This window comes from Suricata suricatta, chromosome 8, assembly GCF_006229205.1.
Source record: "Suricata suricatta isolate VVHF042 chromosome 8, meerkat_22Aug2017_6uvM2_HiC, whole genome shotgun sequence".
Classification (NCBI taxonomy): Eukaryota; Metazoa; Chordata; class Mammalia; order Carnivora; family Herpestidae; genus Suricata; species Suricata suricatta.
In genome coordinates this window covers 107,397,373-107,413,256 of record NC_043707.1, presented here as the reverse complement: position 1 = coordinate 107,413,256, position 15,884 = coordinate 107,397,373, and the positions used below count along the sequence as shown (strand labels likewise).

Genomic DNA, 15,884 nt, shown 5'->3' with positions numbered 1-15,884 from the left:
CAAATTAAAAAGACAAAAAATAATTGCTACGAATAGGACAAAAGAGTAATATCCTTAACAGATAGATAGAAGGGTTCAAAGATATTTTTTAAGAAATAAAAACTAAAACAGGAGGCCTGGAGCCTGCTTTGGATTTTGTGTCTCCCTTTCTTTCCCCCTCCCCCACTCACACTGTCCCTCTCTGTCTCAAAAATGAATAAATGTTAAAAAAAATTTAAGGGGTACCTGGGTGGCTCAGTCAGTTAAGTGTCTGACTTCGGCTCAGGTCATGATCTCATGGTCTTTGGGTTTGCGCCCCACGTCGGGCTCTGTGCTGACAGCTCGGAGCCTGGAGCCTGCTTCAGATTGTGTGTCTCTCTATGCCCCTCCCCCACTCACGCTCTGTTTCTCTGTCTCAATAATAAATAAAAAAATAAAAATAAAATAAAATTTAAATTTAAAAAATTAAAAAATCCAACACTTGAAAAAGTAAATGATTATTAGTTCTGATGGAGTCTGATATTTTTAGCATTTTATCTTGATCTCTGATCAGGTCCTCCTTGTGGCTACAAGCTTCCCTAAAAATGATGTCCATTGCAAAGGGAAATATTTGGCTACGTTTTGCATTTTCTGTCTTTGTAATCAAATCTAAAGAGACTTAAAATCTTTTCAGCATCCTCTACCTCAAATCAGTTCTTCAAAATATTAATTAGTAGAACAGGAAACGTACCTTTAGAGGGCCTGGAACTCAAGTCTGCAGAGCAGAATTTTTTTTTAATGTTTTTATTTATTTTTGAGAGAGAGAGAGAGGGAAGGGATCTTTGATGCACGGCTCAACTCTTTAACTGTTAGATCATGACCTGAGCTGAAGTTGGATGCCTAACAGACTGAGCCACCCAGGCGCCCTTGCAGGGCAGAATATTAAGGGCTTGGGTTTTCTTGTCTCTTCTCTCAGCTCTCACAGAGGAGCTATAATTGGGAAGACAAGGTGATTGCTAGGTTAACCCATGCTTTGTTTTCAGGCTTTTTTTTCTTTTTTCTTTCAAAGTAAATAATAGATACATATGGAATAGTAAACAGGACATTATTTTAGATTAAAAGGTACTGATTTTAAAGCCAGGCATTTGGTATACATGTCATATTCTGTGATTTCCTTTTTTTCAAATGTTTATTTATTCATTTTTGAGAGAGAGAGAATCCAAAGCAGGCTTCAAGCTGTCAGAGCAGAGCCCGACAGGTCACACAAACTGTGAGATCATGACCTGAGCCACCCAGGTGCCACTACCCTTTGTTAAAAATAACAATTCTGGGGGCGCCTGGGTGGCTCAGTCAGTTAAGCCTTCGGCTTCGGCTCAGGTCAGATCTCACATTCGTGGGTTCCAGCCCTGAGTCAGGCTCTGTGCTGACAGCTAGCTCAGAGCCTGGAGCCTGCTTCCGGTTCTGTGTCTCCCTCTCTCTCTGCCCCTCCCCCTCACATGCTCTGTCTCTCTCTGTATCAAAAATAAATAAAACATTAAAAAAAACAATTCTGAAAGCTTCTACAAGAATTTCAATGTTGGTGCTTATGGCTTGAGAAAGAAGAACAAGTTCACATAGTATAGGCTGGAGAGACTGTTTAGGTTTATGTCAATCCAATAAATATTCCAAGAATATATTTGGGTATTTATCAAATGTTTGTTGCTTTGAGGTAAAAAAAAATATATGGTAAGGGGCACCTGGGTGGCTTAGTCGATTAAGTGTCTGACTCTTGATTTCAGCTCACGTCATGATCTAAAAATAAATAGGTATTAAGAAATAAAATAATTATGGTAAGTCCAACTCAATGTTTTAAAATTAAAAAACAATTTTGGGGGGGGGCACCTGGATGGCTCAGTAGGTTGAGCCTGTGACTTAATTTTGGCTTAGGTCAGAATCTCACAGTCATGAGATCAAGCCCTGTGGTGAGGGCCCCACTCAGCATGGAGCCTGCTTGGGATTCTCTCTTTCCCTCTCTTTCTGCCCCTCCCCACCTCTCTATTTCAAAACAAAAACAAAAACAAAAAAACACTAAAAAAAAATTCCAGACTTGAAGCTATATTACAAAGCTGTAGTCATCAAGACAATATGGTACTGGCAAAAAAAAAAAAAAATAGACACATAGATCAATGGAACAGAATAGAAAACCCAGAAATAGACCTACAACCATAGGTCAACGAATCTTTGACAAAGCAGGAAAAAATATCCAATGGGAAAAGGACAATCTCTTCAACAAATGGTGTTGGGAAAACTGGACAGCAACATGCAGAAGAATGAAGCTGGACCACTTTCTTATACTATATACAAAAATAAACTCAAAATGGATGAAAGACCCAAATGAGAGACAGGAAATCATTAAAATCCTTGGTAAAACACAGGCAGCACCTCTTTGACCTCAGCCATAGCAACTTCTTACTAAACACATAGGTAGAGGCAAGGGAAAGAAAAGCAAAAATGAACTATTGGGATTTTATCAAGATAAAAAGCTTCTACACAGTGAAGGAAACAATCAACAAAACCAAAAGTCAGCCTACGGAATGGGAGAAGAAATTTGTATACGACATAGCTAATAAAGGGTTAGTATCCAAAACCTATAAAGAACTTATTAAACTCAACATCCCAAACACAAGTAATTCAGTTATGAAATAGGCAGAATATGTGAATAGACAGTTTTCCAAAGAGGACACCCAGATGGCTAACAGACACATGAAAAGATGCTCAACATCACTCATCATCAGGGAAACAAAAATCAAAACCATGCTGAGATACCATTTCGCACCTGTCAGAATGGCTAACATTAACAACACAGAAAATAGCAGGTGTTGGTGAGGATGTGGAGAAAGGGGAGCCCTCTTGCACTGTTGGTGGGAATGCAAGCTGGTTGTAGCCATTGTGGAAAACAGTATGGCGGTCCCTTAAAAAGTGAAAAATAGAACTACCCTATGACTAAGCAATTGCACTATTAGGTATTTATCCAAAGGATACAAAGATTCAGATTCGAAGGGATACATGCAACCTGATGTTTATAGCAGCATTATCAACAATAGCCAAACTACAGAAAGAGCCCAAGTGCCCACTGACTGATGGATGGACAAAGAAGATGTGGTATATACAACTTGATAATAAACTATATTAAAAAAAAAGAAGATATGGTGTATATATACACAATGAAATATTACTCAGCCATCAAAAAGAGCAAAACCTTGCCATTTGCAATGATATGGATGGAGCTAGAGTGTATTATGCTAAGTGAAATAAGTTAGAAAAAGACAAATACCATAAAACAGATAAACATAGGGGAAGGAAAAAAAGAGAATGAGAGGGAAGTAAACCATAAGAGACTCTTAACAACAGAGAACAGAGGGTTGATAGAAGGTGGGTAGAGGAGGGGCTAAATGGTGATGGGTATTAAGGAGGGCACTTGTTGTGATGAGCACTGGGTGTTGTATGTAAGTGCTGAAATCACTGAGTTCTACTCCTGAGACCAATATTTCATCATATGTTAACTGACTGGAATTTAAATAAAAATTTAGAAGAAAAAAATAGATATTATAAGGATTAACTATGTACTAGCATAAAAAAAGCATATGTAATAGCATATAAAAATAAAATGTAGAATGTAAACTATAAAAGAAATTTGAGTTCTTACTGTGCACCAACTATTGCTCTCAGTTCTTTACAAGTTTTTGCACAACAACCATAAAGGTCAAGTACTATTATTCCCCATGTTTAGATGAGAAAAGTGAGGTTCAGAAAGGTAGACACTCGTGCAAGTTCACACAGCTCAGTTACTAAACCTCTCTTGTCAAAGAGGGTGCAGGTTGTCTTTTCTCTCCAGTTTTCCTTACAGCTTTTCTGTTTGGTCACCACCTATAGAAATCCTCATCTTTTCTTCCACTACTGATATATCACATTACTTCTGCTGATGATGTGAGATGTGAACTATCATCACATTCTTTTCATCCCATTTATCAAGTATATATTGAATGTGTTAGCAGAAGACTGCCAAAGTGTCCTTTCTTAAAGTTGTGTCTACCTGGTTTACTTCCTCCCTTCCATTCCTAAAGGAGTCACCATTTTATAACCAGATAATTATAAACGCCTCTTAATTAACTTGAAGGAACCTCTTTCCCATCCAGCATGGTCTATGTTCCTCTGCCAGGTTGTACCATAGCTCATTCCAAAAGGGACTATTCTGTTTGAAGATTTATAACTCCCTGCTAAATTTTCAAGACCTTCTACATGCTGTTCCTACCAAACTATTCAATTCCATCTCCCACAACTTTGAGATAAGGCCTCGCTCTTCCAGCCAGGAATAAAGAATCTCTCTTGAGTACCATTCTGATTTGTGCCTTTATACTTTTCCTAATATATTTGAAATACATCACTTTTCAATATAATGCCTTTAATCCCAATGAGTCTGACAGGTGAAGGGTTGATGCTGGGGGGATAAAGAGATAAGAGTGTCTTTATTTTTTTTTTAGTTTAAAAAATTTTTATGTTTATTTCTTATTGAGACAGAAATAGAGCATGAGTGGGGGGAGGGCAGAGAAAGAGGGAGATACAGAATCCAAAGCAGGCTCCAGGCTCTGAGCTGTTAGCACAGAGCCCAATGCAGGGCTTGAACCCACAAACCGTGAGATATGACCTGAGGAGAAGTCAGACGCTTAACCAACTGAGCCACCTCGGCGCCCTGACAAAGGTGTCTTTAACAGACCTTGAGATGGGATGGTAGTTTGAGGTAAGCCTGTATCACTCCCTATTGGAACAGGCTCTGGGAAAGTCCCATTTGGCAGAGCTTCTGGCTAGGAACCACAGCATCACCAAAGTAAGGCTTGTCCTCAGGGTACATACCACTGCAGTAGAGTTGCCAAGTGTGGGAACAGCTAATTGGTGGCCAAATGAATTACAAAGGAACTACTGCAGCCAGGGTGAAGCTAACTTTGGTGCAAACTGTCTGCATGTCCAGACACCAAAAGCTAAATTCCTACTTGGCAGTATTAAGGAGCACTGTTAGTTGTTGTTGTTATTGTTGTTTTAAGGTGTGATAATGGTATTGAGGTATTTGTTTAAAAGATAAAAAGACTTTATATTTTATAGATATATGCTCAGATAGTTATAGATAATAACAATTGAAATAATTACAGATGAAATTATATCATCATAATGACCTGCTTTAAAATAATCTGGCATTGGGGCGCCTGAGTGGCTCAGTTGGTTGAAGATCCGACTTCGGCTCAGGTCATGATCTCACAGCTTGTGAGTTTCAGCCCCATATCGGGCTCTGTGCTGACAGCTGCCTAGAGCCTCCTTCCAGTTCTGTGTCTCCCTTTCTCTCTCTCTCTCTCTCTGTCCTTCTCCCACTTGCAATCACTCTCTCAAAAATAAATGAACCATTAAAAAAAATAAAAAAACAATCTGGCATGACAGTGGACAGATGGATGGTGACATATATAAAACAGGATTGGCCTTGAATTGATAACTGTTGAAGCTGTGTGATAGACACATGGTAATTCCTTACATTGTTTTCTCTACTTCTGCATTTCTGTGAAGTTTTCCATAGTAAATATTTAAATAAGAAATCATAATTTCTACTATTAGTGCATCCTCCCTCAACATATCAAGGCCAGGGCCTACTTCAAGACGGGACTTTATTTTCACTTGAGAATAACAAACAAGCCCTTAAAGGCCAAGAGTTAACTTCATTTTTGGAATACATATAGCCTAGACTGGTGACTGGAAAGCAGGACCTAAATCAATAATCAATGACTAAGGAGAACAGGAGAAACCTAATGGAGGACTAGGGGGCGGGGAAGGGGGAAAGAGAGTTGGGGAGAGAGAAGGATGCAAAACCTAAGAGACTACTGAATAATGAAAATGAACCTAGGGTTGAAGGTGGGGGGAAGGGAGGTGGTGGTAATGAAGGAGGGCACTTGTGGGGAAGAGCACTGGGTGTTATATGGAAACCAATTTGACAATAAACTATTAAAAAAAGAAAAAGAAAAAATAATCAATGACTAATCTTGGCAGCAAGTCTCCTTGCTATTTAATATTTTTATTTTTATTTATTTTTAAAGTTTTAAAAAATTTGTTTTGAGAGAGAGAGAGCATGAGCATGTATGGGGGAGGGGCAGAGAGAGGCAGAGAGAATCCCAAGCAGGCTCCACATTTTCATTGCAGAGTCTGATGTAGGGCTCAAACTCATGAACTGTGAGATCATGATCTGAGCTGAAACTAAGGGCTGGATGCAAAAAAGCAAAGTCTCCAATCTACTGTAGAACCGAGGCTGCAAATTTCCCGAGGGCAGGGCCTGTGTCTGCTTATTTACCATTGGGCCCAGGGTTGATCTAACACAATGCCTGCCTTATAACAGGTGCTTAATAAATATTTGTTGACTGAATGATCAAACACAATAATAAGTTAGAGGGGAGCAAGGCAACAGTGTTCTAGGGAAGGGAAATAGAGAAATGACAATCCCTGGCAAAGTTTCCTAGGAGTCCAAATGATTTCTTTTATCATTGGTTCTACATGACTTTTCTTCTAGGGGTTTTGCAGGTGTTGTGGGGGTGAGGGTTAGGAAGCAAGAAATATACTGGGCACAGAGGAACAATACCTCTTCCCCTTAATATTCCTGCATATATCCAAGTCTATCAGCCAAGGGCATGCTAGCATTTAAACTCAGGTTTTCAGACTCTCTTCCTCAGCCGGTCTGAGGGACTCTGGTGCTGTGGTACCAGCCTACTTGCTTTCCAGTCCACCAGTGCTATTCAAGGCAGAAATTTACCTAGCAGCCAATAAGGGAGATGAGCTGCTCCTCTCTGCCTCTCAAAACTTTTCCTACCTGTTCCTGTGAGGACTCTAATTGCATTTACTATCAAAAATCCTTGAGATCAACCTCCGAGGAGGTTTTTTCCCTGGAGACTTAAGTCCTGTGATCTGCCAGACAGAATCTGTGGAAAGTATTTAAGGCGCATTGTCCTATTCTCAAAGCAAAATCAGAAAAAGTACCAAATTTTGTTTTTCTGCATTCATAAACGTTCACTTGGTGAGGTGGACTTCTCCAAAATTTGAGGGAAACTTGTTTTTCCCCCTCTTCTTGGGTAAGTCTCTGAACCTTTGTTAAGAAGGCCCACCTGTAGGATAATTGCCTAGGGGAAGGATACCTGCTTGGAGGCAAATAGCATTAGAGCTAGGGAGGAAGTAAGGATCTGGGCAGAAAGAGGCATCATAGGTTACTATAAGTTTTACAAAAATACTTTGTTGGTTTATTGTATCACTGGCCTCCAAAAGATAAGCAGGGACTCTGTGATACAGACTAAAATAACAGCATACTAATAACACAGTTTCATTTTTAAAACCAAGGCAAGAATCAATTTTTATATAAACCAGTTATCTAACATTATCATATAAACCAAATATCTAACATATTTAAAACTGTTAACAAGAATCAAGGTAGTTGGCACACTATGAGTTTGACTCTACCTCCCTCTTTCTTACTTATTTTCCATTAGGAAGTCCACAACGTATTTTTTCAAGCAGTAGAGATGGGCGTCCACAAGGCCTGTGTGGAAATGTATTCTAGGGTGCCTGCGAAAACAGTAAGAGAAACGGTTCACAATCAAGTACCATGGTTCTATTACTAGGTAGTAGGCGTTAAAAAGTCTATCGGGGTCAGAGCCATGCTGCTCGTACCCTACTCTGGCCAAGACGGTGAATATGAGCTGTAATCCTACCATAGAAAAGGTCTTCTCTTTACAGAAACCCGGTCTCACACTTTATGAGGGCTTTAGGTGAACTATCAAATCACTGACAAGTTACCTTCTTCTATTTTGTCACAAACTCCTACTAACAATTCTTATGATTAACATTTTCTTGTTTTTACTCCAATTGCACCACTTCCTGCGGGCCATAGTTCAGCCATACTTTGGCATATATTACTCCATTTCCACAGAAAATAAAGTAAAATTCTGTGAATACTCCCTAACTCCCTTCTCTTATGTATTCATCAGGACTTTCCCCAGATACACTACCTCCAGGAAACCTTCACTGATGACTCAAGTTTCTGCTCCCACAGCACTTGGTGCTCACCTCCATCCATTAAGTTAGCATCCAGTAATGTAACAGCCTATTTACTTGGCTCTCTCTCCCAACAGACTGGAAGTTCCCTAAGGGCAGAGATTTATCATTTTCCCCCCAAAGATTTCTCTTTACAGCCTTACCATTTAGCATTGTATCACACAGACAACATGTTTAAGAAATAGCTGTTGAATAAACAAATGAATAAATGAGGTCAGATTAAGGTATTTGTTTAGTTGCTGTCTACTTTAATTTGCCATTTTGGTTTGAACCTTAAGAAATGTCATGCTTATAATGACCAAGGCCATTTTATTTAATAACAACAGACAGCTGAAAGAGAGGAGGGAAGAAGCAGGGTAGAAAAATGGAGATTCCAATCATAGATGCCTGATTGTTATTTTTCTTCTACATTGTGTTACTGTGCTTTGACTGGCTTATAGTTTTAAGGCAAGTTATTCTCACAGGATCTAGATACTCTAGAAGCAATTTATCAAACAAGTTAAGGTGCACCACCCTGGGCTTCCCCTCTTTTGGGAGACTGGGGGAAGCAGGAACAAAATGCTTCTAAAAGAGCAACAGAAATGGTCAGACTTAGGATCCCACACTCATAACCTGCCTCCCTGCCCCCACAAGCCAATTAATGTATACAACGAGGTTGAAGACAGGAGAAGGTACTTTTAAATTTTGCAATTCTTGAGTTCTAGGAAGTTTCTGAGGAAACAGAATTTTGCAAATGTGCATGTGGTTACCTTGTGGTGCTGGGGTTTCATCTGAAGTCCACATTCTGAATAATTCTTTCCCTTGATCTAACCCATCTGGAAAGTTGCACTCTCCTGTTTAGTCCCTTAGTTTACAAATTCCTTGAATCATTCAGCCTACTCTATCCATATTATTTAATCCTCATAATTACCTCATGAGGTAGGTATATTACTCTCATTTTTATAGCTGAGGTCAACTTGTATTATACAGGCAGGAAAGGAATAACTTAAAAGTTCAAATAAATAACTTAAATGTCTAGCATATATGGTAGTAATTCATATGACATTTTATAGTTTATAAATGTTTGTCAGCTTTAGCTTTTTACTCTCGTCCCTTTAAAGTAAGTAAAACAAACAAACAAACAAAATTCTTCCATTTTTAAGAAAAAAATTCCACAAATTTAGTTGGTATACTTAAGGCTAGAGATTTACCTACAAATCTGAAATATATTGAAGGAACAGAGATGGGTGATTCAGAGATTTTTCTTTTCTTCTAAATTGAATTTGTAGTGAATATACATCTTAGGACTAGGAAACTAATGGCATTTAAATTGTCAAGAAGGTGGTTTCCTTACTTCATTTTATTATTTTTGAATAATAACAGAAATAAGGATTGATATTTTAAAACAAAACAAATAAATAAAGCCCAAAACTTAAAAGAGGCACCAGTAAAATCTGAGTAATGGACTGACTGCTCCAGGCCAGGAAGATCCTTTGGATTTGTATAACATACAGCAAGAAAACAATAAATGGAAATGAATAAGACATTTAGAAACAGTTGTAATTTTAGGTCTTAAAATATTTTTATTTTATTTTTAAAAAATACTTTTTATTTATATTTCAGAAAGAGAGAGGGGGAGAGAGAGAGAACAAGCAGGGGCAGGACAGAGAGAGAGGGGGACACAGAATCTTGAAATAGGGTCCAGGCTCTGAGGTGTCAGCACAGAGCTCAATGCAGGGCTTGAACCCATAATCTGTGAGATCATAACCTGAGCTGAAGTTGGAAGCTTAACTGACTAAGCCACTAAGGCATCCCTAAAAAAAATTTAGAATAAGTTGGAAACTATTCCATCCTCTTTTAGTTTCTGGAAGACTTCTTCCTTCAATTTGTTTAAAATTAAAGTATAGTTGACAATGTTATACTAATTATGAGAAACTTTTCTAGGTTTCAGAGGTAGATAATTAAAGAATTGGGATTAAAACCTAGGTATGTGTGACTCTAAAACTTTTGTACTATCTCATAAGGTCTGTCTACCAACTTCTTTCTTTTCTACCTATATAGCCCTAGGAAGACTATATAGATGAAATCCTGCTTCAAATAGTTTCACATTTAAATTTGGAGCAAAGAAGAATGCTTTGTTGGGATCAAAAATCCCTATTTTTGTACTTGCTGAATAGCCTTAGAAGTTTATCAGCCACTAGTACCACTCAAAAATAAATTTGTTAAGGAATGAGGTTCTAAGCATTGGCCAAAGACAAGTCTAGAGGAACTCTTTATCATCCTGCTTCCAAGTTTTCTCATATATGCTGGGAGAACAGGAAAGCATATATTAAGAAATGCTTCCAAAGAAGCGGTTGCCTCCTCTGGGAAGATTATTTATTTATTTATTTATAAAAATCATTTTTTTAATGTTTTATTTATTTTTGATACAGAGAGAGACAGAGCATAGAAGGGGAAGGGCAGAGAAAGAAGGAGACACAGAACTGGAAGCAGGCTCCAGGTTCTGAGCTAGCTGTCAGCACAAAGCCTGATGCAGGGCTCGAACCCACAAACGTGAGATCTGACCTGAGCCGAAGTTGGAGGCTTAACCGACTGAGCCACCCAGGCGCCCCTAAAAATTATTTTTTAATGTTTGTTTATTTTTGAGCGAGAGACAGAGCACCAATGGGGGGAGGGGCAGAGAGAGAGGGAGACACAGAATCTGAAGCAGGCTCCAGGCTCTGTCAGCCCAGACCCCCTTTGTGGGGCTCAAACTCACAAATCATGAGATCATGACCTGAGCCGAAGTCAGATGCTTAACCAACAGCCACCCAGATGCCCTTGAGAAGATAACTTTTAAATGTCAAGGAGTTCAAGATACAAGCTGTGTACCTGTGTTTCAATATTTATTTACCTGAAATTTCTCCTAATACAACTTGGCAGTACTGTCTGTCAGGGACAAAGCTTTAAGATCTCTAAGGCAACTGTTAAGGAAAACTGCCACACAAATGCTGGTCTTAATTATTATGCAGGACTACTGACTTTTAAGATTTTTCTTAGCTTTACTTTCATTGAAAGAAAACTGAACATAAAACGATGTGTGTCACGAACACTGTACAGAACATCTGTAGAACTACAGAGCTAGGAAATAAAAAAGCTGTTCAGAAAGGCAGCCTGGGTGGCTCAGTCAGTTAAGTGTCGAGTTCAGCTCAGGCCATGATCTCACAGTCTATGGGTTCGAGCCCTGCGTTAGGCTCTGTGCTGACAGCTCAGAACCTCAAGCCTGCTTCAGATTCTGTGTTTCCCTCTCTGTGCGCCCCTCCCTCGATCACTCTTTATCTCTGTCTCTCAAAATAAAGACCAAAAAAAAAAAAAAAAAAAAAGCAGCCCATAAAGAAGAAAATATGTACATGAAGGATGAAATAAATACTTAACAAAACAAGTAATTACTGTAGTTAAAATCATACCAATTTGCTCCCTAGTAGAATCAACTTCCTAAGATTTTAGATATCCAAAACTCCTAATGACTCTAAAAAAAAGTCCTGAGTCTCTTTAGTTGATAAAAGAATCTGTAATTCCCCTCTAAAAGATCTCAAGGGATTGCAAACACTCATTTCCTTTAAATCTACAGAACGAGGGAAAAGGTCCTTAGGCTCAGGGTAATGTCAAATGTTCTTGGGGCCTGTTCCCTTCTTCCTCATCCTAGAACTATTCTTATGTGTGCAGGAGGAAAGAAGTTGTTTTTTATCTTGCTCACTGCCTAAGTTATAGCAAAGGCCAACTGGGAATTCTATTCCTTGATATACACATAGAAGAGTAGAAAAAAGTTGACAGACAGGTAAAGGAGCAGTTTATAGTTGCTGCATGTTTAAAAATGGAAATTTATCTTGACATTCCATGTGGATACATTATTAGACGTTCAGCACTGTTCTGAATGGGATCTGAAGGATTTCCGGCCTAGTGGAAAAACTGGTGTGTGCACTGAGACACTCCACGCTGACACAGTGAAGATAAAAAGCCTCCACTAATCTAAACTGAGTATGTCCTAACAGTTTCTATGGCTGCACAGAATGACTTTTTTCCAAACCGACTCCAAAGTTTGAGGACAGGAGAAGAGCAAGGAATGGGAACAGAATGAAGAAGATTCAGTTAAACAAAATTTCAAATATTAACAGGTAAAGGAAATGTAATGGAAGGCTCCTGAAATATGATGCCAGAAGAACTAAAGCTTGAATGACGCATAAGAACCAGAACTAACACTTCAAATGAGGATCACTCAGCCATCTTGAAGTATTCAAAGCAACAATGTGAAAACCTCCCACTCTATTTTTTATTTATTTATATATATTTTTTTTACATTTATTTATTTTTTGAGAGGTAGAGTGAGAAAGAGCATGTGCAGGGAGGGTCAGAGAGAGAAGGGGACACAGAATCTGAAGCAGGCTCCAGGCTCTGCGCAAGCATTCAGCACAGAGCCCAACACAGGGCTTGAACCCACCAACTGGGAGATCATGACCTGAGCCGAAGCCGGGCGCTTAACTGACTGAGCCACTCAGGTGCCCCCCTCCCACTCTATTTAAAGATCTTCAAACAATCACCTTCTACTTTATTTGGTAATCTTAAATATATTCCAATAAAGAAGCATCTTTTCTCCTGCAAGAAGACTCAGAACAAATTCCTTACTGCCTAATCATTACAGTGTTTTGTTTTTGTTTTTGTTTTTCCTTGTTTTACAGTCAAAAACAGGTTTACTGGAATGTTTTAGTTATAGCTGACATTTACAACATTTAGCTTTAGTTTTTTAAAATAAAAATTTTAAATCACTTATTTTGAGAGAGGGGGAAGCCTGAGCAGGGGAGGGGCAGAGAGAGACAGCGAGAGAGACAGAGAGAGAGAGAGAGAGAGAATCCCAAACAGGCTCTGCTCTGTCAGTGCAGAGTCTGATGTGGGGCTCAATGTCATGAACCATGAGATCATGATCTGAGCTGAAACCAAGAGTTGGATGCTTAACGAACTGAGCCCCCCGGTGTCTCAACAACATTTAGCTTTTGTTACAACCATAAACATGTGGAAATTGCAATTGTAATGGCGAAGCAATTGCAATGTGAGAAGAATCTTGAAAATATTGACGGAATGGAGACACATTTTTTTAGCATAGTGATGATACTCTACAGGGGCTTCTGGACCACCAGCCTGAGCCTCATGTTGATGTGATCATGTAAGTCCTTATAATAGCAGTATGAAATATTATTATCATGGCTTAATTACATATACAATCAACTGGCAAGTATCCAGTTTCAAATTAGATCTTTGAGACACGGCAAAACAGAGGCTGGTTACCTTTGCCTTAACCACAATTACTGAAAACTTCCCTTTTGTTAGAAGGAAAGAAGATAACTGGACATTCTCAATGCTCCAATTTGAAGTAATACTTGCCTCTTAGTTTCTTGAAAAAGAGGTTTTGAAAGTTATATAGATAGATTTCATTTAAATTATGCAGCAATCTTTTATTATTGCTGTCCCAGATTTTGTTTGATGAAGACTTCTGTCACCAAATCAAGTATGGTATTTCATGACTGTAAGAAATATAGCACCTGGATGGTTCAGTTAAGTGTTCGACTTCAGCTGAGGTCGTGATCTCATGGTTTGTGGGCTCGAGCCCCACATTGGGCTCTGTGCTGACAGCTCAGAGGCTGAAGCCTGTTTCACATTCTGTGTCTCCCTGACACTCTGCCCCTGCCCTGCTTATGCACTTTCTCTCTCTCAAAAATTAAAAAAAAAAAAAAAAAAAAGAACTTACTTAAAAACAAATAGATAAAGAAAGTGGGCTAAGGCTATACATACAGGTAAAGGTAAACAATACAGAGTCATCTCCTATGTCTCTAGCATATTCAATTATCTTGAGACTAATAACAACTTATATTCTGTGATCATATCACTGGCTTAATAGTGAACTGAATCAAAGTTAAAAGGCATAGTACTTGGCTCAAAGTGCCACTAAATATGGCAAAGGATTTACTTCAAAGTTTCGGAGTTTTGCGGAGGTGCTTCAGAAACTGCTACAGGAAGCCCAAATGAGAATAACCCCATGTTCTATGTTTAAGACCTCTACATGAGATTTCATTTAACGAAAAAGTTCCACTGTTTTAAGACAAAGTTGAAAAATGACTGCAATTTTTAATCTTAGAGAATATATTAATTAATTTAACAAACATGGAGATCTATCATATTACCTATCTACTGCAGAACTATTAGGATGATTAGAAATTACTCAAAGTATGTTGCATGATACTTGTCATACATTAGACACTCATTGACAACTGTTTTGTAATTATTATGGGCCAAGGACTGTGCTTGTTACCAGGGACACAGACTTGAAATAAACAGATATTGCCCTTAGGAGCTCACAATCTAGTAGGGAAGACAACATGTTAAAAAGCATTTTATAGGGGTGCCTGGGTGGCTTAGTTGGTTAAGCATCCAACTTCGGCTCAGGTCATGATCTCACTGTTCGTGAGTTCAAGCTCCACATCAGGCTTTGGGCTGACAGCTCAGAGCCTGGAGCCTGCTTCGGATTCTGTGTCTCCCTCTTTCTCTGCTCCTCCCTCACTCATGCTCTGTCTCTCAAAAATAAACAAACATTAAAAAAATTTTTTTAAAAAGCACTTTATAGTATCATGAGCTATACATAATAATGTAGGGACCTAGTACAGAAGACGATGCAATGAGCTGTCTAAGAGAGCAGGAATATGATAAGGTTTCACATGGATGAAATTGGAGGCTGGGTCTGAAAGTTGAGAAATTTGCTAGGCAGGCAAAGTAGGAAAAAGAGATTTTAAATCGAAGTTCTAGGGTCAACAAAGGCAAAGAGGTATGAAAAAAATTATAGGATTATGATAAAGGTTCAAGCTGGAGAGGCAGCCAGAGGCCTGATCCTGGAAAGCCTTCTTTGATGCTTACATGTCATATTAAAGCATTTGGATTTTGTTCCTTAGGTGATAGAAAATCATGGAAAGTTACTATTTTATGGAAATACATACACTTGGTATGTTGGCTTTGTATGTATTAACTTAGCTGAGCTGGAATTAGGGTACAGAAAATTCTCTCTGAATGGTTTTGAGATAGGGAAGGTCACAGAGATATTTTATGTGACATTTAAAAGGCAGAAGCAAAGGGGTACTTGGGTGGCTCAGTCGGTTAAGTATCTAACTTTGGCTCAGGTCATGACCTCATGGCTTGTGAGTTTGAGCCCTGCATCAGGCTCTGTGCTGACAACTCAGAGCCTGGAGTCTGCTTCTGATTCTGTCTCCATTGCTCTGTCCCTCCCACACCCACACATTCTCTCTCTCTCTCTCTCTCAAATATAAACAAACATTAAAAAAAATTTTTTTTAAGGGAGAAGTAAAACTACAGTCACATTTTTTTGTTCTAAAGATCATTGGAGGGGCACCTGAGTGGCTCAGTCAGTTAAGTGTCTGGCTTCAGCTCAGGTCAATGATCTTGCAGTTCGTGGGTCTGAGCCCTGAGATGGGCTCTGTTCTGACAGTTCGGAGTCTGGAGCCTGCTTCAGATTCTGTGTCTCCCTCTTTCTTTCTGCCCCTCCCCCATTCACACTCTGTCTCTCAAAAATAAATGTTAAAAAAATAAAATAAAATAAAATAAAGGTCATTGGAAGGTGCCAAGTACTGTGGCAACTTGCTCATAATGGCACTGATATGTTAGCCCACCTAGCAGGCATGGAAAAATATCCAGATCTACAGCTGCTCCAGATCCTGTCAGATATTTTCCTTCAGCTTCTCTTGAGTCCTGAGCCAAGCAAGTACTGTGTAGTTCTGTGGTGAAGGATGCCGATTTTC

At 38.9% G+C, this 15,884-nt stretch overlaps 1 protein-coding gene across 2 annotated transcripts in view; it reads right to left on the bottom strand.

Annotated features, from left to right (window-relative positions):
- The window catches only part of EIF2B3 (eukaryotic translation initiation factor 2B subunit gamma), a 115,907-nt gene that overhangs the window by 30,120 nt on the left and 69,903 nt on the right, over positions 1-15,884 (bottom strand). Inside the window, exon 6 of one of the 2 annotated variants that reach the window (XM_029949459.1) lies at positions 7,492-7,581. The exons of the other annotated variant lie outside the window; for it this stretch is intronic. Coding sequence (XP_029805319.1) covers positions 7,492-7,581 — 90 coding nt within the window. The remainder of the gene's footprint in view (positions 1-7,491; positions 7,582-15,884) is intronic. 2 annotated transcript variants of the gene reach the window in all.